At 42.2% G+C, this 27,102-nt stretch overlaps 1 protein-coding gene and 2 non-coding genes across 4 annotated transcripts in view; all 3 read right to left on the bottom strand.

Annotated features, from left to right (window-relative positions):
• LOC126267528 (UDP-glucosyltransferase 2-like) overlaps window positions 1-27,102 on the bottom strand; it is a 650,607-nt gene that overhangs the window by 18,036 nt on the left and 605,469 nt on the right. For both annotated transcript variants that reach the window (XR_007549015.1, XM_049972829.1), the window contains exon 3: window positions 17,686-18,510. Coding sequence is in view for 1 of the 2 variants with exons in the window: in XM_049972829.1 (XP_049828786.1) it covers window positions 17,686-18,510 (825 nt within the window). In the remaining variant the exon portion in view is untranslated. The remainder of the gene's footprint in view (window positions 1-17,685; window positions 18,511-27,102) is intronic.
• Trnas-cga (transfer RNA serine (anticodon CGA)) lies at window positions 7,266-7,340 on the bottom strand. The gene has a single exon. It is a non-coding gene; the product is annotated as a tRNA-Ser (tRNA).
• On the bottom strand, window positions 16,422-16,496 carry Trnas-cga (transfer RNA serine (anticodon CGA)). Its single transcript has one exon. It is a non-coding gene; the product is annotated as a tRNA-Ser (tRNA).

Genomic DNA, 27,102 nt, shown 5'->3' with positions numbered 1-27,102 from the left:
ACAATATCACGTAACTCGTTCCAAAACATCACTTCACGATATAAAACATACTGTAAGAGGTCCATGAGTTTGTTGCTAGCGCACTCGAGCAGATGTAATTTCGATGGATTGCTCACGCGCTGCCTGCGATATGTAAGGTATAAGAGAATTTCAGACCAGAGAGCAGTGTTGTTTGCAGTAGGAATTGTGTAGTAGTAGCGAGCAGTCTGGTGTATCGTGTTGGCTGGGCCGGTCGTGGTGGAGCGATGGCGGAGCCTGAGCGTTATATTATAAGGTAAATGCAGCATATGTAGTATTGTTATATCAGGGCCCATGTAAACATTTTAAAAAAAATCTCTTAATAATAATCTTTCTCATAAAAAGTAACTTTTGGCAATCATTCATTTCAATTTAAAGAATTTACTAATTTCTCAAATCCTTGGTCATCCCGATTGTTGAAAGGAAAAATCAGTTGTTTCTTTTTATACATGACAAATCTATCGGTCAGCATTGCACAGAGCTGTGCCAGAAAAATTTCTTATAGGAGCAGATATATAGGCGTTATCCGGCGACCTAATTGAGGTACGATTTTTCAATTTATTCAGAAGGAATTTTCAGCGTCATGACGCAGCACTGCTGACGTCCTAAATTTTCCATTGTAAATTCACAGTCATTATTGAAAGGTTATAAGTGAGCGACAATTTTATTGAGAGGTTAGTCACATTGTATTATTGGTAGGTTACGGAATTTATCTGTTGGTAGGTTACGCTAAATGTCAATGCTATACATATTTTCACTGTTGGGTAGTTACCCTAAATGAGAATATTATTTATATTGTTTTTACTGTTGGGAGGTTACGGAATATTTTTTGTGGGGAGGTTACACTAAATGTGAATGATATAAATAATTATTGTTTTTACTGTTGGGAGGTTACGGAATATATTTTGTGGGGAGGTTACAATACTTGTTACTGTTAAAGTTCACATTTCATAAACTGACTACAATTTGCGTCTTTTTAACATGACGACCAAAGCTTGACTCTCTAATAACCGCTTACGCGCCCAAAAATTAGAGTTACAAGTACGTCAAAGATCATAGTGACAAAAGAAAGAATACACAAAAGAATAATATCACTGCAATATATACATATCGATGTATCGAAGTACCTCTACATTAATAAAATCAAATCTGAATGTTGTCACAGAAATATGTTAACTATTTGACAGAAACACAGTAGAGTATTGCTGGTATCGAGAGGTTGAGTTGAGGTGCCGTAATGGTTAAGTAATTCAAGTACCATTACAGGGTGCAGCTTTGAACTTTTTCTTCGGGGGATAGCCGGTATAATGTCACTCTGTGGATTACTATTTTGTTTCCGGTTCGAAGTGATGAAACGGTGTCTCATCGGTAGTGAAAATGTTCGACAAGGAAATTCTGACAATCAGCCTCTTACTGATGGTCCTTCGTTGCTCTTTATGGTCTTTAGTTACGCGGCTAGGAACTAAGCGGGTACGTGCTTTGCAGTACCATAACTGGTGGACGAGTGTGTCAACACTACCGACAGAGAAGTCCAGTTATGCTGCGAGCTGTTCGCTTGTGAGCCGTCGATCGCCTCGAATAACAGTGTCTGTACATTCCAAAATTGCAGGAGTGACAGCTGTGTGCTGCCTGCTGGCACAAATGGAGATGGGACAGGTCTGTGTGACCTTGTTGCGGTGAAGACAGACGCCTCATCGTGCTTTTGTTCACTGCCAAGTATCCGTAGACATTCTGCAAGCGACAATGAATATCTGCGTTGCTCTACTTTTCCGCCAAAAGAAACTCAGTGACAGCTGTCTGCTTAGAACGTACCTCCGTTACAGACACAATTTTGAAGGCTTCTTATAGCGCCGTCACCTATCGGAACTTCATGAAACTATAGACTCTGAAGTGGGAATATTCCACGATGTCGTTCACCAAATTCCACGTTTTTCCAACTGAAACTAGCTGAGAAAAAATGTGTTGCTTTACTTATTCAATGCCTCTAGTAAATGTTGAGTGTACGGCGCAGGCGTGTACTTTCCTGAACATTTTTACGACCTACCCAACAGCCTGTATGTCCACCTCTGGCACGGATAACGGTGGCGATTCATCGTGTCACGGAAGCAATGAGGCCTTGGTAGGTCGCTGGGGAGAGTTGGCATCACATCTGCACAGAAAATTCACCTAATCCCCGTAATTTCCGGGGATGGGGCGATAGCGCTGACTTCACTTTCAATCACATCCCAGATATGCTCGATCGGGTTCAGATCTGGTGAGCTGGGAGTCCAGCGCATCAACTAGATCTCGCCACTGTGTTCCGTGAACCACTCCATCACACTCCTGGGCTTGTGACATCGCGCATTATCGTGCTGAAATATGCCACTACCATCTGGAAACATTATGGTCATGGAGGGGTGTACGTTGGGTGCAACCAGTAAATGATTCTCCTTGGCCATCATGGTGCGTTGTACGAGCTCCACTGAACCCTTGGATGCCGACGCGAATGTTCCCCGGATCGTAATGGAACTACTGACAGCTTGTCTCCGCCCTGCAGTGTAGGTGTCAAGGAGCTAACCACCGAAAGACGACGGATTCGCACCTTCCCATCAACACAATGACGAAGGTATTAGGATTCATCAGACCATGCACTGCTCTGCCACTGCGCTAGCGTCCAGTGCCTATGATCACGTGACCGTTTCAGTCTAGTTACTGATGTCGTGGTGTTAACATTAGGATATGCATGGGTCGTCGGCTGTGGAGGCCCATTGTTAGAGTGTTCGGTGCACTGTGCGCTCAGACACACTTGTGCTCTTCCCACCATTAAAGTCTGATTTTCGTCCAGCCACAGTTCGCTTGTCCTGTTTTACCAGCCTGCCCAGGCTACGACGTCCGACATCCCTAACGAGGGGTGCCCCCCAATCCCACGACTTCTGGATGTCTCTGTCGGACCATTATGGCCAGGGGACATCTGCTGGTACGTACTTTTCAATGCAATAAAATTTACCAACAGCAGCACACACCAGTTTCGGAAATTCATTTTGCCATCTTCAGGCCCCATACGCTTTTTTCGAATCAACGAGCTTATCGTAATGCGCCATAAAACTGGATATCGTGAATCCCAATCTATGTGCAGATGATTCATACGATAGCGTGACAATTATGCAGCGGGCTGTTCGCTCGTGACAGTTGCTGTCACGCTCTCTTATGAATCAGCTGGACAAGCGTATGGGACCTGAAGATGGCAAAATGAATTGTACCGAAACTGGTTGCGTTCGAAATAAAACAAAATAACATAAAGTGTACGGGAGTTGGTAAAGTTTATTGTATTCAAAGCTTGTTTATGTTGTTTAACCATGGTTTCGTCGCGTGTTGAAGACAATCACCACCTCGAACGCTCGAGAAGTATTGAAGTTTCAGAAATGTTCGTTCCGAGCCTCTGGGCCATCACAATCCCCGTGGTCAAACTCAGATAGATTGCGCGCCTTCCTCATTCTACACACAGACGGTACTTTCATTGATACTACACTCAAGAGCCAAAGAAAGTGGTGCACCTGCCTAATACCGTGCAGGGCCCCAGCGAGAATGCAGAAGTGTCCCAACACGATGTGGTACGGGCTCGACCCAATGTCTGAGGCTGTGCTGGACAGAATTGACACCATGATTCCAGGAGGGCTGTCAATAAATCCGTAAGAGTAGGAGGGCGACCTCTTCTGAATAGCACGTTGGCCATTGGAAATTCCTGGAGCCACTCTGTAGCAATTCTGGAGGTGTTGGGTGTCGCAATGTCCTTCTGGAATTGTTCAAGTTCGTCTGAATGCACATTGGACATGAATGGATGCAGATGGTCAGACAGGAAGCTTACGTACGTGTAACCTGTCAGGGTCGTATCTAGACGTATCTAGGCCCCATATCACTCCAACTGCACACGCCCCACACCATTACAGAGCCTCCATCAACTTGAACTGTCCACTGTTGAAAGTCAGGGTCCATGGATTCATGAGGTTGTCTCTACACCCGTACACGTCCATCCACTGGATACAATTTGAAACTAGCTAGACTCATCCGACCAGGCAACATTCCAGTCATAAGCAGTCCAATGTCTATGTGGATGCGCCCGGACGATACGTATAGCTTCGTGTCGTGCTGTCATCAAGGGTACACGAGTGGGCCTTCGACTCTGAAAGCCGATATCAATGATGTTTTGTTAAATGGTTCGCAAGCTGACACTTCTTGATGGCCTAGCATTGAAACCTGCAGAAATTTTCGGAAGGGCTGCACTTCTTTCACGTTGACCGGTTCTGTTAAATCTTCGTTGGTTCTGTTGTTGCAGGATCTTTTCCGGCCGCAGCGATCTCGGAGATTCTTACTATCTTCTGGCGTTGCTATTTTGGTACAAGAAACTACATCATCTGCGAATAGCCTTAAATAGCATCCGACGCTTTCTACTAGATCATTTATATATACTGTGAACAGCAACGATCCTATCACCCATACCTGGGGTACTCCGCAGAGATGGGCAAACTCGTTCATCCTTGGGAGCAAGTTCACTGGTGATCGCTCTTTTTTATGAATCGTTCATTTTTACTTGTTCACCGTTCACTGTGCTTGGTATATGGTTCTTATGAAAAACTGAAAATTACTAGCATAGCTGACTGAAGATGGAAAGCGCAAAGAGGGGCACTTGCCTCCACCATGGAGTAAAGAGTTTTTATTCATAACAGAATTCTCAAGCACTTGTAATTCGTGATTCTGCAAAACATCTCGTTTAGCCAACTGTAAAATTATGTGGCTGATCGCAGTGAAATAATATAAGGTGGCGCTCGAGAAACCGGCCCCGATTACAGACTGCTCGCCAATCACACACGATTTGTTATGCGCTACGAGCAGAAGGAGAATATAGAGGGTCTATACAAGGGCGATGTTCTTGAGGACAATATTATGGAAATGGAAGAGAAGGTAGATGAAGATGAAATAGAAGATATGATACTGCGTGAAGTGTTTGACAGAGCACTGAAAGACCTAAGTCGAAACAAGGCCACGGGAGTAGAGAACATTCCATTAGAACTACTGATGGCCTTGGGAGAACCAGGCCTAACAAAACTCTACCATCTAGTGAGCAAGATATATGAGACAGGCGATATACCCTCAGACTTCAAGAAGAATATAATAATTCCAATCCGAAAGAAAGCAGGTGTTGAAAGATGTGAAAATTACGGAACTATTAATTGAATAAGCCACGGCTGCAAAATTCTAACACGGATTCTTTACAGGCGAATGGAAGAACTGGTAGAAGCCGACCTCGGGGAAGATCAGTTTGGATTCCGTAAACATGTTGCAGGACGTGAGGCAATACTGACTCTACGACTTATCTTAGAAAATAGATTAAGGAAAGGCAAACCTACGTTTCTAGCATTTGTAGACTTAGAGAAAGCTTGTGACAATGCTGACTGAAATACTCTCTTTCAAATTCTGAAGGTGGCGGGGGTAAAACACAGGGAGCGAAAGGCTATTTACAATTTGTATAGAAACCAGATAGCAGTTATAAGAGTCGTGGGGCATGAAAAGGAAGCAGTGGTTGGGAAGGGAGTGAGACAGAGTTGTAACCTACCCCAAATGTTATTCAATCTGTAAACTGAGAAAGCAGTAAAGGAAAGAAAAGAAAAATTTGGAGCAGGAATTAAAATCCATGAAGAAGAAATAAAAACATTGAGGTTAGCCGATGACATTGTAATTCTGTCAGAGACAGCAAAGGACTTGGAAGAGCAGTTGAACGGAATGGATAGTGTCTTGAAAGGAGGATATAAGATGAACATCAACAAAAACAAAACGAGGATAATGGAATTTAGTCTAATTAAGACGGGTGATGCTGATCGAATTAGATTAGGAAATGACACACTTCAAGTAGTAAAGGTGTTTTGCTATTTGGGGAGCAAAATAACTTATGATGGTCGAAGTAGAGAGGATATAAATTGTAGACTGGCAATGGCAAGGAAAACGTTTCTCAAGAAGAGATATTTGTTAACATCGAGTATAGATTTAAGTGTCAGGAAGTCGTTTCTGAAAGTATTTGTATGGAGTGTAGCCATGTATAGAAGTGAAACAGAAACGATAAATTGTTTAGACAAGAAGAGAATAGAAGCTTCCGAAATGAGGTGCTACAGAAGAATGCTGAAGATTAGATGGTTAGATCACGTAATTAATGAGCAGGTATTGCACAGAATTGGGGTTTTTTGGCACAACTTGACAAGAAGAAGGGACCGGTTGGTAGTACATGTTCTGAGACATCAAGGGATCACAAATTTAGCATTGGAGGGCAGCGTGGAAGGTAAAAATCGTAGAGAGAGACCAAGAGATGAATACACTAGGCAGATGCAGAAGGATGTAGGTTGCAGTAAGTACTGGGAGATGAAGAAGCTTGCACAGGATTGAGTAGCATCGATAGCTGCATCAACCCAGTCTCAGGACTGAAGACCGCAACAACAACATATAGTTCTTGATTGAAAATTCCATTTTCTTACTATTAATGCAATTACATTTCTTCTAAAGCACTAAACAGTGATTGTTTAGCACTTAAAGATATTAGAATCAGCTTCCAATCAAAATTACTTATTTCGTGTTGAACTCATATCAGCAGATAAAGGTGTTCATGGTAGCCGATGAAGTTTAATTTAAGTATTTTCTTGACAGAAATTGGAAAATAACAACAGAGCCTGTTTAAGGCCTAAGCGGCGCGAGCCACCACTTGGGGTGTCAAGTTGAGAAGGGTACCAGAGGCACTAAAACAGATTTATATACAGGACGAATCACAATTAGCAATCGACGTTTTGGACGCCAAGTTGAGAGACGCAACATTTTTATACAATGCCTATCACAATTAGTCGGGAAAGCTGCCGTAGGTGAAAGTGTAAGAGGAAAAAAAAGGTAGGGGGCGCCAAATGATGTGTCCCTTGTATGGAGAAATATTGAACAAAACAAAGTTGAGGTTTATGAACAGCACGATTAGGATATACTGGAAAAGATCGGAAATTTAATGCTGAGAAAAAGAGACGTGTTGTCATTGTTGTGATTTTCAGTCGGAAGACTGGTTTAATGGTAGCTCTTCTCTCTAGTGTGTCCTATGCAAGCGTCTTCATCTGCCTAATTATAAGAGGTAGCCAAATGGAAAAAGAGACAGACGGGAAAAAAGAAAGTGAGCTCCAGAATGAGATTTTCACTCTGCAGCGGAGTGTGCGCTGATATGAAACTTCCTGGCAGATTAAAACTGTGTGCCCGACCGAGACTCGAACTCGGGACCTTTGCCTTTCGCGGGCAAGTGCTCTACCAACTGAGCTACCGAAGCACGACTCACCTCCGGTACTCACAGCTTTACTTCTACCAGTACCCGTCTCCTACCTTCCAAACTTTACAGAAGCTCTTCTGCGAACCTTGCAGAACTAGCACTCCTGAAAGAAAGGATACTGCGGAGACATGGCTTAGCCACAGCCTGGGGGATGTTTCCAGAATGAGATTTTCACTCTGCAGCAGAGTGTGCGCTGATATGACACTTCTTGGCTGATTAAAACTGTGTGCCCGACCGAGACTCGAACTCGGGACCCGAGTTCGAGTCTCGGTCGGGCACACAGTTTTAATCTTCCAGGAAGTTTCAGAAAGTGAGCTGATTATAATTTTAAAAATAATCGCCGTAACTGTTAATACATTTATCCCATTGTGAACAAGACGATCAATGTCCCTTCATGGAAATGTGTTTCTGATTGCTTACAGAAGCTTGATTGTACCCAGACACGCATCTCTTCGTCTGAAACTAATCGACGGCCACGAATACCTTTCTCCGGGGCTCCAAAAATGGAAATCGCGTAGGAGAATTCGGGAGGATGTGCAAGGGCTTCTCAACGAAACTTCTGCAGCATATTCGAAACAGCTTTAGCAAAACTGTGGGCGGCTCGCGGTTGTTTCGAGTACGCTGCAGAGGTTTCGTCGGGAAACACTGAAAAATCATTAATTCTCACTCGATATTTTTGGAGTCCCGAAGAAAAACTGTCGTGGCCGTCGATTTGTTGCGGACGAAACGGTGCTTGCATGGGTACAATGATGGTTCCTTAGGCAAACACATCTTTTTTGATAAAGGCACTGACCCATTTGTCTCACAGTAGGGTAAATATATTTATAGTTATGGCGATTACTTTTGAAATAGCTAACATTTTACTTACTTTTTTCTATAAGTTTCGTTTTTATTTGGCTGCCCCTTCTAATGCAACCGATATTCATTTCGAACTTTTTTCTGTAGTGAAACCTACCTCTCCATCTACACACATACACACTCACGCACGCAATAACACACACACACACACACACACACACACACACACACACACACACACACACACACACACAGACACCCCCCCCACACACACACAACACACACATAAACACACACACCACTTAGAAACTTATTTCCGTTATTAAACCGAGGCTCTTTTGGTGGTACAGGAAGTGTCCTCTGATCAGATCCCTGCTTTTATTCAAGATTATACTATAAATTTCTGTTCTCTCCCTTTTTGTTTAGCGCCTCTTCATTAGTTACTCGATCTACAGAACTAATCTGAAACATCATACCCTAGCACCACGTTTCAAGGGCTGTTATTCTTTTCTTGCCTGAATTTTTGTCGTCTACGTTTCACTTCCTTATAAAGTTACACTCCAGACAAATACCTTCAGAATAGACTTTCCAATTTTTTTTCCATGTTAGCAAATTTCTCTTCTACAGAAACACATTTCTTGCAGTAGACAAAGCGTGTTTTATAGACTCTCTACATGGGACATCGTTAGTTGCTTTACTGTCCAAACACCAAAACACAGCGATCTGTTTCTAATATCTTACTTCATAATTTATTGAGTTGATGCATAAGTTCGTAGTGCTCTTCCATAAGTTTAATAGACACAACTTTTGTCCTCAGTAATATGTTCTTTTTCACGATTTAGAACAGTGTCTCAACGGTGGGACAACTTTTAGATTCCGCGAATGTAGAAATCACGTGGTTTTGAAGCGAAGAACTCGTCGAGTGCATTTTAATCCGGAAAGGAAGTTCCTTGAAGGAGAGCAGAAGTGGTAAAACTCTGAGGTCGTAAGGTCAGGCGAGTAAGGTGGGTGTGAATGACTTTACAATCCAACTGTTGTATAGTGTTTTTTGTCAGCGGACGAGTGTTGTCGTGGAATAGGTTCACTTCACCCAGTTCCTCTGGTCGTTCTTGCATTGATTCTGAAAGACGTCTCAGTTGTTAGCAATGAATATCAGCAGTGATACGATATTTCAGTGCCTGTGTTATTCTGATTGCGATGCAAAATTCCTTTGGACATGCGTGCATCTCTAAAGGAACAGGCACTGCGGCGATTACAGCCGTAAAGAAATATATTAACTGAATTCGCAATTGCGAATAAGGTCAAACCATCAGCATGCGGTACCCCTACACCCAGTGTCTGAATATTTCCCATTGGAAACAAATGCCGCATGATGCTGGAATAAGCACAGTTCATCGCATTTGCCAGTTCTCTGCTAACCTAACGCGGGTCATTGTGGATTTATTCGTTTAAATAATCTTCATCAAACCCCGTATGTCTTCCTGAATGTGGAGAGTCACTAATGTCGAAACGATCCTCCTTAAAACAAGAAAACCGTTTTCTTTCCGTGCTCTATCCAATGACATTATCCTAATACACGGCGCAAATGTTTCTGCTTGCCTCCATTGCCTTCACTCCTCTATTGGGCTCAAAAAGAAGAATATGTTCGAAATGTTCCCATTTCTTCACTTAGCACTCCGTTTTGTAGCGTCCACAGCTCCACTCATATCACTAAATGACTAAATGAAAATGTGTAAACTGAAATAGCAACAGTGAACTTCAAACAAAAAATGATAATCGATAAATAAATAACATATTAACCGTAATACCAACACGCAAAACAAAAATGCTACGAACTTATACATCAATCTACTAATTCTGTCGGCATCCCCTTATTTAATTGTATTACATTCCATTGCCTTTTTTACTTTCGTTGGTTTCCATTTTATAACGTCTTTTCAACAAGCGATCGATTCAGTTAAACTATTCTTCCAAGCTCTTTGACGTCTCTGACGGAATTACTAAGCAACCGGAAAACCTCTAGGCTTTTATTACTTCTTCTTGTACCTAGATTCCCTTTCCGAATTTCTCTTTGTTACCTTAACCGTTTGCTAAAGGTACAGACTGAATAACACTGGGGACAGTCCCTTGTACTTAATCCGTGTTACTTTCAGAGTATTTCAGACAACATTATCATATGCTTCCTCTAAATCTAGAAATGTGACAAACGTAGGTTCGCCCTTCTTGAACTTATCTTCTGACATAAATTGTAGGGTCTGTATTAGCTTTGATATTCTTACATTTCTTTAGAACCCAAATTCGTTTCAGTACTTTACAATATTCACATTTGTCCGCAGAGGAGAGTGGTGGACCTTGGAACTCTTTTTCGTCTATAGGCCACTCAAAAATAAAAGTTTAACGTATTTTCTTATTCCATTTTTCAGTGATAGCATTCACGTTTTGTCAGCTGCAGTCCTCTTTCTAAATTGCAAACCTTACTTTGAAAAAGTACGGTTTCTCCAAATCTCCAAGCTATAACATGGTCACTTGCCTAGGGACAAATATTCTATTGAAATTTAAAACTGATTCAACAGAGGAAGTCTTGACAATACTGTATTAAATTATGTTTGTTACATTTCTGCTCCACTGCTAACTAATGACCAGTAAATGAAGTTAAAGTTAGCTGAATTATTACCAGAGCCAGTTACAAGTAAAATATATTTAGAAATATAAGTTGTTGCAAACGGACGTAAATTTCCACTTTCAACACTGGTAGGATTGCTTACATACTAAAGAGGTTTAGTTTATTTACAAATATCGTACGGATTAATCGTCGAAACTTTATGTAACGAGTTTTAAAAATTTACAGAATTGTGGTCGTCTTAAAATTCTGCAGTTGAAGAATTAACAATAATTTTCAAGTAGCTTCAATATATTATACGGCACTTAAATGTGGAGGAATCCAAATATTTTCGAACGCTACTCGAAAAACATCCTCATACTTCACAACAACACAAACACGAGAATGGCAGCTGTTTAAGGTCGTCTTTAGTGCTTATTCCTTCATGTGATTCTAAAAAGAGTCACTAGATTTAAACACCGATCAGTAAGGATCATGTACACGATCAGCATAGAGTATACTATCTTCAAAGTACAGCAGTCTCCCCTATCTACTGTGAAGAGATTTGCTAATTGTGAGTGGTATGTTTTTCTTTGGTTTATATTTTATATATATCTTTGCTGATGTACATGTCTTGTTTTTTAAAGCGTAACTATGCATTACTTCTATTATGTTATGGTTTATTTTCCTATTAAAATGATTTTGTTAATTCATTTGGATACACAACTGCTCGACTAAATTGTTTGCTGTGGCGTGTGAGCTTTAAAACACTAGCAGCCGCTATAAAAATAATAAAGCAGTTTCCTACGTTTGAAAGTCATTCGCCAGACTGATTCGCGAATGTGATAGTGCGGCAAAACTGACGAACTGCAGCTTCGCGACATGGCAGTTGTAGTGAATACCGTACGCTTTCATACACTGTGCACTTGTCGTTGTTAACTGCATCATGAGTCCAAAATGTTATCGTCGTACGCATACGAACTATACAGTACCAGCTGTTTCCGACCAGCCTATACCAGAAGGGAGACGACTCAACGCTAGTATTACCGCCTAGTGGATCATGCTCTAGGTAACAGGATGAAACAGCTGCAGACTGCCACTGACGGACCTGCTATGATTACGTCACAGCCAACGCACAGCTGCTGACGTCTTCGCACGTCACCCGCAAAGCACAGATAAGTTCTCTGCCTCTCTCTCCCCCCCCCCCCCCCCCCCCTCTCTCTCTCTCCAGATCAGTTCGCGAATACGTATTGACGTCAGCTGTTTGTGACACATTGAAATTTGTGCCAGACCAGGACTCGAACCCGGATTGCCCACTTAACGCGAGCAGTCACCTCAACCACTTCGGCTATCTGTATACGCCTCTAGGGCCGACCCAGACCTCCACACGGCTCGTTGTTCACAGCTCTTATGCTCACACAATTTTTAATGCATACATGTTTGAAGGACATTGTAGTGGAAAGATACGGTCACTACATGGACACAGACATCATAATTATCAAGTCATTGGTGGGCTACAACCACGATAATAAGGTATTTGTCTCTACCTCTGTGGGAATCACGAAATGTGCGAACATAAGGATGGTGGACAACGTGACACATGGAGTATCGCGTCAGTGCATGGGCCGAGCGCAGATGAAGTCGTTAATGCGGGATTTCGTGTGCGCGGGAAATGCGGGTTCGAGTCGGCACGTAGTTACATGTGTCACAAGCAGGTGACGACAAAACGTATTCGCAAACTACAAATCGACTTAGTAATATTTACAACAGCTGTAATCGTCTGAACAGTGTCTGTTCCTTGGGAAACGCATGCAATGTAGAGATAAAAATGGTTCAAATGGTTCTAAGTACTATGGGACTTAACATCTGAGGTCAAAAGTCCCCTAGACTTAGAACTTCTTAAACCTGACTAACATAAGGACATCACACATATCGATGTCCAACGCAGGATTCGAACCTGTGACCGTAGCAGCAGAGCGGTTCCCGGACTGAAGCGCCTAGAACCGCTGGGTCACAGCGGCCGGCCATTGTAGAGATACAGACAGTATATAAACATATACACTGTAATCATGAACGATGTATTTATGGTGACTACAATAACAATCTCTGTTTGTCATTGTTTACCATAGTACACTACTGGCAATTAAATTGCTACACCGAGAAGAAATGCAGATGATAAACGGGTATTCATTGGACAAATTTATTATACTAGAACTGACATATGATTACATATTCACGCAATTTGTGTCCATAGGACCTGAGAAATCAGTACCCAGAACAACCACCTTTGGCCATAGTAACGGTCTTCATACGCCTGTGCATTGAGTCAAACAGAGCTTGGATGGGGTGTACAGGTACAGCTGCCCATGCAGCTTCAACACGATACCACAGTTCATCAAGAGTAGTGACTGGCGTATTGTGATGAGCCAGCTCGGCCACCATTGACCAGGAGTTTTCAGTTGGTGACAGAACTGGAGAATGTGCTGGCCAGGGCAGCAGTCGAACATTTTCTGTATCCAGTAAGGCCCGTACCGGACCTGCAACATGCGGTAGTGCATTATCCTGCTGAAATGTAGGGTTCCGCAGGGATCGAATGAAGGGTAGAGCCACGGGTCGTAACACATCTGAAATGTAACGTCCACTGTTCAAAGAGCCGTCAATGCGAACAAGAGGTGACCGAGACGTATAACCAATGGCACCCCATACGATCACGCGAGGTGATACGCCAGTATGGCGATGACGAATACACGCTTCCAATGTGCGTTCACCGCGATGTCGCCAAACAAGGATGCGACCATCATGATGCTGTTAACAGAACCTGGATTCGTCCGAAAAAATGACGTTGAGTACACCATCGGACGCGCTCCTTTCTGTGATGCAGCGTCAAGGATAACCGCACGCTTGGTCTCCAAGCTCGTAGTCCACGCTGCTGCAAACGTCGTCGAACTGTTCGTCCAGATGGTTGTTGTCTTTCAAACGTCCCCATCTGTTGACTCAGGGATCGAGACGTGGCTGCACTGTCCGTTGCATCCATGCGGATAAGATGCCTGTCATCTCGACTGCTAGTGATACGAGGCCGTTGGGATCCAGCACGGCGTTCCGTATTACCCTCCTGAACCCTCCGATTCCATATTCTGCTAACAGTCTTTGGATGTTGACCAACGCGAGCAGCAATGTCGCGGTACGATAAACCGCAATGGCGATAGGCTTCCTTTATAAAAGTCGGAAATGTGATGGTACGCATTTCTCCTCCTTACACGAGGCATCACAACAACGTTTCACCAGGCAACCCCCGTCAACTTCTGTATGTGCTTGAGAAATAGGTTGGAAACTTTCCTCATGTCAGCACGTTGTAGGTGTCGCCACCGGCGTCAACCTTGCGTGAATGCTCTGAAAAGCTAATCATTTGCGTATCACACCATCTTCTTCCTGTCGGTTAAATTTCGCGTCTGTAGCCCGTCATCTTCTTGGTGTAGGAATTTTAATGGCCAGTACTGTATTATTTTTCTACCCAATAATGTTTGCTAACTTCAGGTCTTTTTTTTTAGAAAAAATGTTAGCTACTGTATGCATATTGCGTATCTTTTGGGGGATGTGCTTTGATATGTCTGTGGGCAGTGATTTTGTTAGGTACTGTTACGTATTTAAATCTTGTATTTATTGAAATAGATTTTCTGCGGCGTCCATCATTTAGTTATCGGACTGCAACCCATCACAACAACGCAGGTCATTGCTCGTTGGTGCAAGACAGAAACACATTGGGAATTTTAAATTTGACAGCTTTACGATTAGAGGAAATTATGTGTACGTTCTGGAACCTGTCATGTTGTAGCATTCTCTAAATCATGAGTGAGTTAATTTGCTTCTGTAGATATTAATGAGTGATATTATGATTTGTTTCACTAATTTTTCCTAATGCATTTACAAGATTATTATAATTCATAATCTTTTTGCGGTTTCCCTTACTAATTTCAAACGTGACCTTTACATTAACTTTGATAGGAAAACGATTTCTTCCGAGTCTCGAATCATTAACAATTACTTCAGCACGTTTCGAAGTTAAATAGGGGGTGGTTATAATTTAACTTTCGCTACACGCCAGTGCCCCCATGAAAAACGAGTGATCTCAGGACAATGTAACTTCATCGAAATATTTGTAAGGACATTCGGAAGAGAAATAACAAATAAACAATTTAAAGAAACACCTTCTAGTTTGCACGCGAGAGAGTAATATTTGTTAATAGCGCAGCATTACAGGTTACAGACGTTGCGCAATGTGACGATCATCTGCATTCACTACGCCTTGGAACTGCACTACAGATAACATTTCACAATTTTTTACAGCACTTTTTGATTGGTGAGCCGTGGGATTTTCAGCTGTGGTGACAGAGTACCTGCACTGAGTGAAGACCGCACATTACGTCCAGAATTCTCAGCCATGGCGACAGTTACTTCTTGAGGAATTTGTGGCGCAAATGGCTGTCGTCCTCTCCCAGGAGCAATGCCCAAATCACCAGTTAATTCGAATTTTCCTATCATGTTCTTCAACCTGCCCTGCTCACCTTCTTTAGATCTATGTTGGCTGCGACTCTTAATGCTCGTGTTTCAGCCCTCCGAAGCCGTACCAGCACCGCCACCTAACGGCAATCGTGACGCTAAGACTGCTAACAAAGCAAATCATGCAGCTCAAAGTCTGAACAGCATACCTGTAAATTTGGGTTCCCACACGGTAAATGGTTTCCCGTCTACAATAGCGCAAATAGTGAAAGCTTAATTACAGCCGCCCAGCACTAGGCACATTCACCGTCGAAATTCAACATTTAAATCTCTTCAGAGCCAGTTTCGTTATGCTGACTGTTTTGGAACTGGAATAATTACATTCTTCTAGGACAGAGGTATCAGTACAGATTAAAATTATAATTATAACGAACGGACAAAGGAAACTGAAGAAATTAACATAATTAGAAAAAATACTCAAGCAAATTAACGGAAAGATAATGTGGTGTGATATTCCACATGCAGTGTACACAAAAATATTTACAAACTGAAAGTACCGGAGGAAGATCTTTAGGACGTTCAAAGAAAAGAAGGAGAGTTTTATCATTACATGACAGCAAGAAAAAAGAGCTGCATAATGTTGACCATTGTAAGGGGTCCACCATCCCTTGGTCAGAGATAAGCTCGTTTTGCCTCACACGGGTCGACGGTAGATAGAATCGATTGCCAAGTGCCGCGAGCGCTAAGTGAGTGAGTATAACAATAATCAGGGCGTAGCTTTCGGTCAGTGGGCATATCGTGGTCGGAATGGCGGGAGAAAGTATCTTGTGATGTCCTATCGGCTGAGTGTGTTCTCACCGCTGCGTGTTGACCCCCAGTACAACGCTACAGAAACATTATACAGAATCGCGACAAGTGATATTACCGATGAGTCTTAAGGACATTTGTGAAGTGACGTAAATACGCATTCGCGTCAGCCGAACCAGCCGCTCAATAGACTGCAGTGGGGACTGTGTAAGCTAACTATCGTGTGTTGATATACCAAAGTATATACTCGTGTTGAAATTAACAGTAATTGAAAGTCTAAGACGAAAGTAGTGTCTGTCTCACTTGGTGTCTAACTAGAATACATCTCTCAAACAGTGTAAATTATCTTCACAGTGAAACTTCCTGGCAGATTAAAACTGTGTGCCCGACCGAGACTCGAACTCGGGACCTTTGCCTTTCGCGGGCAAGTGCTCTACCAACTGAGCTACCGAAGCACGACTCATGCGCGGTACTCACAGCTTTACTTCTGCCAGTATCCGTCTCCTACCTTTCAAACTTTACAGAAGCTCTTCTGCGAACCTTGCAGAACTAGCACTCCTGAAAGAAAGGATACTGTGGAGACATGGCTTAGCCACAGCCTGGGGGATGTTTCCAGAATGAGATTTTCACTCTGCAGCGGAGTGTGCGCTGATATGAAACTTCCTGGCAGATTAAAACTGTGTGCCCGACCGAGAATCGAACTCGGGACCTTTGCCTCTCGCGGGAAAGTGCTCTACCAACTGAGCTACCGAAGCACGACTTTCGCCCGGTACACACAGCTTTACTTCTGCCATTATCCGTCTCCTAACTTCCGAACTTTACAGAAGCTCTTCTGCGAACCTTGCAGAACTAGCACTCCTGAAAGAAAGGATACTGTGGAGACATGGCTTAGCCACAGCCTGGGGGATGTTTCCAGAATGAGATTTTCACTCTGCAGCGGAGTGTGCGCTGATATGAAACTTCCTGGCAGATTAAAACTGTGTGCCCGACCGAGTTCGAGTCTCGGTCGGGCACACAGTTTTAATCTGCCAGGAAGTTTCATATCAGCGCACACTCCGCTGCAGAGTGAAAATCTCATTCTGGTATCTTCACAGTGATTACTGCAAAAGCCCCTCTACATAGTGTTTGATATTGTTGTGCAGCAGTATTCTGATTAGATACGACTCCCAAACCAGATAATCCCAATTAGCGCTTATCTATTGAGTCGCGCTCACATAAAAATTAGAGCTCACGCTGCTATTCAATTATTAACAATCGACGGAATTTAATAGGGAGTACATGAGAACGGAGGCTTTCTCGGCGAATCTCGATGAAGGTTTTTTCCCGGGTTATTAGTCGAATAAAGCCGTCGTTGGCGGTAACGTTTTCACAGGTTTCCACTCGTCATCTTCAGGTGAAGTGTCGGGTTCATTTCCATTGTATGTCTTTATAGCCGCTGGACCACAGACTGTTCTGTCTCGACTGGAGACATACAATAAACATGAATCCGACACTTCGCGTGAAGTTGACGAGTAGGAAACTTATGGACACACTGCCGTAGAACGATGCCTTGACTCGGATGATAACCCGAGAAAAATTCATCATCTTTTATCGGGAGTATTGCAACACGGTGCCGGAAGAAGCGCCAGCAAGCTATGATACCAACCTGTGGAAGCTTCTTAATTTGCGGCAAGTGGATTCCAGCCACCTCTACTACCGCGGGCACCATGGCCCGAGGAAGGTTGAGCAGGGGACTCGTGTTCAGCAGCAAGAGGCTGGTGTTCTTCGCAATCTCGTGCATCGGCGGTAGCGACTCGCCGAAGTGTTTCGCTGCCATGGCGTTGATGGCAGGCTCCACATACCAGTCGTAGTACCACTTCAGGTACACGGAGAAGAACGTGTTTTTCAGCCGCTGGAGGAAGTTCATCCTGTAGATTCCTGGGGAGAACTGAGTAGGGATGTAGGAAGGGTTAGTCGGATTGCCGAAACGGTAATCAGTCCACGTCATGTGGACGGAGGAGAACATGGCGATGTGGGGCGCCTGGAACTTGTGCACAAAAGGCAGCATACAGTCGGAGTGGAACATTTCAGTAAAGACGAGATCGAACGACTCGTTGGATTTCATAAGTTCCTGCATAGCGTGAGACTCAAGTGTAGCCTCGCACGTGTTCAGAGCTGTCGCCTCGATACCGCACACGTCTGTGAAAATGTTGTTGGTTCCGATCCCTGGGAAGAAAGGGACGTTCTCTACCACTAGGGGCATGGAGCCGGCCAAGCTGACGTCCGTGTAGTTGGGCGATGGCTGGCGCTGCGGGAAGTGGCTGTAGACGGTGACTCGGTGCCCTCGAGCGGCCAGGGCCTTCATGAGGGGCTCGTAGACCACGAAGTGGCTGACGCCCGGGTACGGAAACAGGCCCAGCACGTTTGCCGCGCCAGACGGATCCAGGGCCGCGGCGGAGAGAACGGCTGCCGCCAGCACCCACGTATTCATCTAAACAGAAAGCAAACAGTGGAAAACCCACAATGGAATGACGACTATATTATGAAAAGGGACTGATTGCTACTAAGCATCTCCTCTGAGGAGATAGAGAAGATCCAAAGAAGAGCGGCGCGTTTCGTCACAGGGTTATTTGGCAAGCGCGATAGCGTTGCGGGGATGTTTAGCAAACTCGAGGGGATGTTTAGCAAACTCGAGTGGCAGACTCTGCAATAGAGGCGCTCTGCATCGCGGTGTAGCTTGCTATCCAGGTTTCGAGAAGGTGCGTTTCTGGATGAGGTATCGAATATATTGCTTCCCTCTACTTATACCTCCCGAGGAGATCACGAATGTAAAATTAGGCTTTCCGGCAGTCGTTCTTCCCGCGAACCATACGCGACTGGAACAGGAAAGGGAGGTAATGACAGTGGCACGTAAAGTGCCCTCCGCCACACACCGTTGGGTGGCTTGCGGAGTGTAAATGTAGATGTAGATGTAGTAGTAGACAGGCACAACAAAAACAGTGCTTAACATGTGAACTTTCGACCAAAAGGCCTTCTTCTAACGCAGAAAACACACATACACTTCCACGTAACCACAACTCACACACATGACAATTGTTCCAAAATGACATTTTCACTCTGCAGCGGAGTGTGTGTTGATATGAACTTCCTGGCAGATTAAAACTGTGTGCCGGACCGAGACTCGAACTCGGGACCTTTGCCTTCCGCGGGCAACTGCTCTACAATCTGAGCTACCCAAGCACGACACACGCCCCGTCCTCACAGCTTCACTTCTGCCAGTACCTCGTTTCCTACCTTCCAGAACACTTGTCCGCGAAAGGCAAAGGTCCCGATTTCGAGTCTCGGTCTGGCACACAGTTTTAATCTGCCAGGAAGTTTCATTACAATTTATTGTGGTCACTGAGATCCGGCCGCGGTGACCGGGAAAATTGTGAATGTGTGTGTGTATTTTGCAGTAGAAGAAGGTCTTTTGGCCGGAAGGTCATAAGCAATTTTTTTGTTGAGGCTGTCAGCGGGTCAACGTTTCCTCTATATGGTGAGCAACAATCTACCCTATTCCAAATGTTATCGGTAAACAGAAAGCAAGATTTTTTTTGTTTCTTCCTAGCGTTTCTTACTTTCATTAAAAGGTGCACGCACGATCAACCTCATTGTAGATTTGACACTTAGAAAATGAAATAGATAAGAAATAAATAAGTCTCCACCTGTGCAAGATTTGACGAAATTTCGGAGACTTTGATACGGAACAACTGTGCCAGATACATCAACATTAACTGCTTTTAAATCGCTTTCGATACAAATATTAGATGATTAATCTTGAAACTACAACTATATGTGAATGTTGGGAATGGAGGTATCTTAGTAAACTTGTAAAATGTCTTAATTACAATATGCGAATTATTTATCAAATTTTAAGCGACTGCTTTACTTCGGGGGTTTAATTAATGCTTTAATGAAGAGAAAAATTAATACTGCGAAAATCTAGCAATTGCAATGGACGATTGGTGTGGCGCGCTCTGTTGTGCTCTGTGAAAAAAAGACGACAGTGGTGAGGGGTTGAACGGTTGTACACGCATTGTTGATGGTCACGGTTGTAAAATTATTGTGGTGCTAAAAATCCGTCGAATCTTCAACAAAGTCGTGTGGCTTTTCCCTTACACGCCAATAAGTCGTCCCTGCAACCATCAAGTCGCAGATGCAGAATTTGAAGACTAACAACACTCTGAAATTTAGTAAGCCATACTGCTACAGGAACAACGTCTCTGGGAAGAGTAATATTGCTTGGAGCATATTAAGCTATCAGAGACGTGAAGAAGGGGTGTGAGACCTTCCATCGCCACACTTACGATAGGGAAAACCTCGACAAGGCAAGACTTGCAGTTTTTTCAGAAAAGTTTTTTTAACACAGTATCAGTCACGACTAACAGAGCATCAGTCACGACAGGTCAAAATGAAACAACAATTAATTTTAACATTATAGTTTATTACTAACAGTGATTAGACTTTTGTCTCATCAGTCTCTTACTGTGTTATCTTCCGTCCTTCGTCATTGATTAATAACAATATCTTGTACAAAAATTACTGTATTTCGAATCATGATATATTTAGATTATAGGATTACAGAAAGCAATGCTAATAATGCAGCAATTTTAAGTACCTATGCACTGATCGCCATTTGCTGACGTAAATTTTTCTAACTGAAAGTCCACAATCCAATTAATAATTTTCAATAATTCATTGCATAATACAGTTTAAAGATGGCTGGCAGTAAATGGGATTAGAATCAGTTTGGCTTGCTTCCATAGTGAAATCCTGAGTAAAAAGTACAGTTAACAACTTTTCTTCTACATTCACAGTAAATTTAAGAATTAATTAAAATCAAATTAACTCCTACAGAACTTGGTAACAATATGCATCTAGACGTTGTATTTCTTTCAGAGGATTTAATAAGGTAAGACACAATCTTCTCTTTCCCTATACTTACAAATTAAGCTGATCAACGCAAGGATATATTTAAGTATAGGAACGATACTGAAGGTAGACAGTGTTATGATTAAGGAGTGAATTTTACGATTGAACTCCTGTGTCCCTCAGTCTGTTCGGAATCAATAATCAATCGCCTTAATTGTTTAACAGCAATCCTTTTAGTAACCACGCTGTTCAGTTCATAAAGAAAAGTAATAATAATATCGTTATTTGAAGAAAAAATAAATGCAAATGCTCCAGTGAGCTAGAGGGAAAGTTTTTTGTGTTCGCTGATAGCTTTTGCGAAGGCTAAAAATTACGATCTTTGCTACAGTCAAGCGCATGCGCCACAGATACGCAGGTGACAGCCATAGCGTCCGAATTCCATGCTGCGTCCGATGACCAGAACAACAGCTTTTGTTATTCAGCATAAAAGTTATGACCTTGCTTGGTCCATTTAAACGATATTAACACATGCAACAAACAACTGTAAGACCAACTGGCCAAAACATGTTTTATAATAGCTGTCAAATAGAAAGTTGAAGCGATTGTACGCAATTTGCTGTCATTTAAAATTGTAAATTGAATTTACGTAAAACCATGAGAATTTTCTCACAACTTGGACGATAATTTCGCTGCTTGTTTATCCCAGCAGCTTTTATTTCCTATTAAAGGTGGAGTAGACCCAATTCCTGAGGTTATCATCCCGTAAAAGTCGAAAGGGGAAGGTGGATGTTAGAGAACACGTTGTCCTGACATACTATGTGATTTTTCTTTCAGCAGACGCATTGTTAACGTTCGAGTGAATTTAGGGAATAATTTTCGAATGTACGTCCTCAAGCATTGTGAATATAAAACGTAGGATTACAAAACGAATTTGTACAAAATAACAAGAGGGAGTCGCTGAAACATGCTACAACCTATCGATGAAAGCTCTAACCATTGACATCGTAAATAAACCAGTGAGACAAACGTAATTACTGCTCATTTTTGTCAGCGATTTACTAAAATTCTCAAGCTACGTCTCTTTGACAATAAAAATGGGATACTGTACTGACGACCATGTGCGCAGAGAACAGCATTATTGTGTGCTGTGGACGGTTGTTTGCAAGAATTTGTCTATTACTGGAATAGCAATTTCATTAAGTTCCGTTTTAAGGTTGGTCTGGGAAGCTGCTGGTGGAGATAGATGTATGAAAATGTGTAAAATATTACTTACATGGACAAAAGGTGGGACACTGCAAAAAGATAACTTACAACAACAAAAATTCTCTAAGTCAAGAGCACTATCTTGTATTTAATAATAATGTTTTTCTGTATATGCGATTTGTGTGAGCGTGTAGTTTTTATAACGAGATTAAAATAACTGAGTGAGTTTATCTTACGAAATTTTAATAAATACGGAATAATATATACATGTTCCTTTCACAACAGTAAAAGAATTGGCATTTATTATTTAAGTGAAAAAAAGGAAACAAAGAAACATATGTTCTCTCTCTCTCTCTCTCTCTCTCTCTCTCACACACACACACACACACACACACACACACAGAGAGAGAGAGAGAGAGAGAGAGAGAGAGAGAGAGAGAGAGAGAGAGAGAGAGACAGAAAGTATTTATTCGTTTTCAAATGCATTTACAATTCAAGTGAGATGATGGAAATAAGTAAGTAGATGTAAAAAAAAAAAGATAGAATGTCATCGAAATTCCCTTTTGTGTCGTATGATTTCGACACAGAGATGTTTGGCTTTGTGGAAGAAGTTACAATATTGTCTTCGTAACATTCCACATTCGTGATAGGACATTCCTTTGACTGGGACAAGCGTCCTGCATTCCAATATAGCATTGTAAGATGGTCTAAATATGAGAAGTACCATCAAGAACTCATTGGAAACAAATTCGCGTTAACTGGGCTGTAGCACGTAGAGGTATCCAAATTGCGTAAGTATTCCATTGCACAGACGTTGTGCACGGACAAATGGGCTTCTGAAAGCAGTGCAACTGAGTGATTCATTATCGGCCCTTCAACATGTATATTCAATTGAAAGTTCAAAAATGTTAATAATCGCCAGAAGTTTATCTAGTGTAAATTTATTATTAAAGGAAGAGTAATAAGCAATCTGTCAACGGGTATCATCCAACGTTGGGATTCATGATAATGAAGTTTCAGAACAACTAGCCAAGAAAAATACTTCATGCCAACAAACTAACGTTCAAAGCAACCAGTTTAACCTATAATAAAAGTCCTATGTGAAAATGTTCGAGAAGATTGCTTAGAATGTCTTACGGCACTAAGTGAAAATAAGAAACGCAAAAACCTTTTACACAATTGAGAAGTTATTCTAAAATGTACACTGAACGAAATAATGGCATCACAACAAATAAATGCAGATTATCTTTCCATTTGCTGATCATTGCACCGAACTGCAGCGTTTACGTAGCCTAAATGTGTGAAGAAGACACTGTTATGAACTGGCGTCAGATGCTGAGCTATGAGACATTACAACGATGTGAAATACAACCAACTGGAACAATGTGCTGACTTGTAAGCAAATGTTTAAGTAATACTCTTAAGAGTATACCTTCAGCTCCAGTATGAACAATGTGGCACTACAACACAGTTTCCGACGTACTAGTACCCATCTATCAGACTGTGTTAATGAGTACCGTGACTCGTACATACCACCCAATAATGTCTTTGTACGGATCACAAATGTTTTGTTAATTTAATGATGCATTTAGTCCACTCTAAAGGACTGTATATGAAAGAGAAAATATCAGAAAAATAGTTCTGTATTTAAATACACTACTGGCCATTAAAATTGCTACACCACGAAGATGACGTGCTACAGACGCAAAATTTAACCGACAGGAAGACAATGCTGTGATATGCAAATGATTAGCTTTTCAGAGCATTCACACAAGGTTGGCGCCGGTGGCGACAACTACAGCTTGCTGACATGAGGAAAGTTTCCAACCGATTTCTCATACACAAACAGCAGTTGACCGGCGCTGCCTGGTGAAACGTTGTTGTCACGACTCGTGTAAGGAGGAGAAATGCGTACTATCACGTTTCCGACTTCGATAAAGGTCGGATTGCAGCCCACCGCGATTGCGGTTTATCGTATCGCGACATTGCTGCTCGCGTTGGTCGAGATCCCAACGGCCCCGTATCACCAGCAGTCGAGATGACAAGCATCTTATCCGCATGGCTGTAACGGACCGTGCAGCCACAAATCGATCCCTGAGTCAACATATGGGGACGTTTGCAAGACAACAACCATCTGCACGAACAGTTCGACGACGTTTGCAGCAGCATGGACTATCAGGTCGAAGACCATGTCTGCGGTTACCCTTGACGCTGCATCACAGACAGGAGCGCCTGCGATGGTGTACTCAACGACGAACCTGGGTGTACGAAAGGCAAAACGTCGTTTTTTTCGGATGAATCCATGTTCTGTTTACAGTATCATGATGATCGCATCCGTGTTTGGCGACATCGCCGTGAACGCACATTGGGAGTGTGTATTCGTCATCATCATCATCATACTGGCGTATCACCCGTTGTGATGGTGTGGGTGCCATTGGTTACACGTCGCGGTCACCTCTTGTTCGCACTGACGGCACTTTGAACAGTGGACGTTACATTTCAGATGTGTTACAACCCGTGTCTCTCCCCTTCATTCGATCCCTGCGGAACCCTACATTTCAGGAGGATAGGAGGATCATGCACGACTGCATGTTACAGGACCTGTACGGACCTTTCTGGATACAGAAAATGTTCGACTGCTGCCCTGGCCAGCACATTCTCCAGATCTCTCACCAATTGAAAACGTCTGGTCAATGGTGGCCGAGCAAGTGGCTCGTGACAACACGCCAGTCACTATTCTTGATGAACTGTGGTACTGTGTTGAAGATGCATTGTCAGCTGTACCTGTACATGCCATCCAAGCTCTGTTTGACTCAATGCCCAGGCGTATCAAGGCCGTTATTACGGCCAGAGGTGGTTGTTCTGGGTACTGATTTCTCAGGATCTATGCACCCAAATTGCGTGAAAATGTAATCACACGCCAGGTCTAGTATAATATATTTATCCAATGAATACCCGTTTATCATGTGCATTTCTTCTTGGTGTAGCAATTTTAATGGCCAGTAGTGTATATCAGCATTAATTAGTTTCAAACTTTCATGGACACAATAGACACAATGTAACATGTCAGAGTTTCTAACATAACTGAAGTGTCAACTGAAAGATATGGGAGAATCGGCCATAGATCATCTTCACAGCCCTGTATGAACTGGAATTAAGTGTGAGAAAATCAATTACATAAATAACATTAACAATTGCTAGTTTAGACTCCGTGAAATAGAAGGTGAAAAGTGTCTCCTGGATGTTGGCGTTACAAACCATGGGTACAACTGACAGGACTTGGTAAGCAGAGTCCCATAAGAAAACAAGTAGGACACCAGATGTCTCTGTAGATTACAGGACATTAAATAATATGATATTAACTATAGGACAATTGTTTAGAACACTTTTGATATATTCGATTTGCTGTACTTTTCCATCGGTTACCTCGCATGTTGCAATCAGTAGATAATAGAACTACGTTAACATACTTTGAGGAAGACAAATATGAAATCACTAATGCAACAACTGTAATACCGTTCCAGTATAAAGCCTATAGTTCTCACGTATTGGCATAATTTCCAAGTTTTGTGAATAGCCAGACACAATCTCATGTCGATCCTATCACAATCAGGTGACGTGTGTGTATTCTCCTCGTAATTATAAATGTGATAATATACAAGAGAGGCAGTACAAAATACAACATTGTTTAACCAGTGTGTACAACAGAAAAGTCTTTGCTAATTATGCAGGCTCTGACTGATTATACAATAATTAACAAAGGGGAGATCATATAAATCTTACAGTTTTCTTCGTACGCTTCATGGAAGTCATATGATATCCATTCCATTAATGTAAACGACATCACGTAGGCATCAATACCTTTATAGATGTTGCTAATATGAATGGCACCATACGTACATACAAGAAACATAAGAGAAATATAAGAATACAGGCGACCTTTTTACCCTTGCTTCGAAAATCCAAAGACGTTGCTCCTAAGCTTATGCTAATGAAAGTGCATCGTGGCCGTCAGTGACTAAATGTGCACGTGTAGAACGCTGATTTCTGCGTCCTACAGGAAAGATATGGTTGTTGATAGTATGGTTGATCACAGGTGGTTATTACCTAGCACTGAAGTGGCGTGCTGGGTAATATGCTATATTGTGACCTATCTATTACACAGTAGATTTAGTGGCCCACAGCAGTCGGCTTTGAATGTGGTAGTTTCAGCCGAACTGTAAGTAAACCTGAACTTCTAAAACAATAAATATAACATACGGACTCCAAGTTACGTTACATAATAGTTGACAGAGGAGCGATTCTAATTATCATTCTTTACTGGCGCAGGCAGAATAGAGTCGAATTATCCGTTGCCAGATAAGAAGAAATTGTAGGGCCTAAATTAACCTTTTCCGAGAAAATTAGAAACAGTATGCATTAGCAAAATTCAGGAGATTCTTCCTCAAAGTATGTTAACGTAGTTCTATTATCTACTGATTGCAACTTGCGAGGTAACCGATGGAAAAGTACAGCAAATCGAATATATCAAAAGTGTTCTAAACAATTGTCCTATAGTTAATATCATATTATTTAATGTCCTGTAATCTACAGAGACATCTGGTGTCCTACTTGTTTCTTATGGGACTCTGCTTACCAAGTCCTGTCAGTTGTACCCATGGTTTGTAACGCCAACATCCAGGAGACACTTTTCACCTTCTATTTCACGGAGTCTAAACTAGCAATTGTTAATGTTATTTATGTAATTGATTTTCTCACACTTAATTCCAGTTCAAGGGCTCAACTGTGTAACAGACATTGTATATGACTGTTTCATAACAACATCATTCTTGATAACCATTCTTTATGTTCAGTGTCATTTACATATAGTCAGATGCAGTTTAGTTTAACTAGTATCATATACATCATGTAGCTCCAAATGTAGTAAAGTGTAAATTAATGCTGATGAGTAGGAAAAACAAACCCGTAA

Source organism: Schistocerca gregaria, chromosome 4 (genome assembly GCF_023897955.1).
Source record: "Schistocerca gregaria isolate iqSchGreg1 chromosome 4, iqSchGreg1.2, whole genome shotgun sequence".
In the NCBI taxonomy this organism is placed as follows: domain Eukaryota; kingdom Metazoa; phylum Arthropoda; class Insecta; order Orthoptera; family Acrididae; genus Schistocerca; species Schistocerca gregaria.
This window is presented reverse-complemented; position numbering and strand designations above follow the sequence as displayed.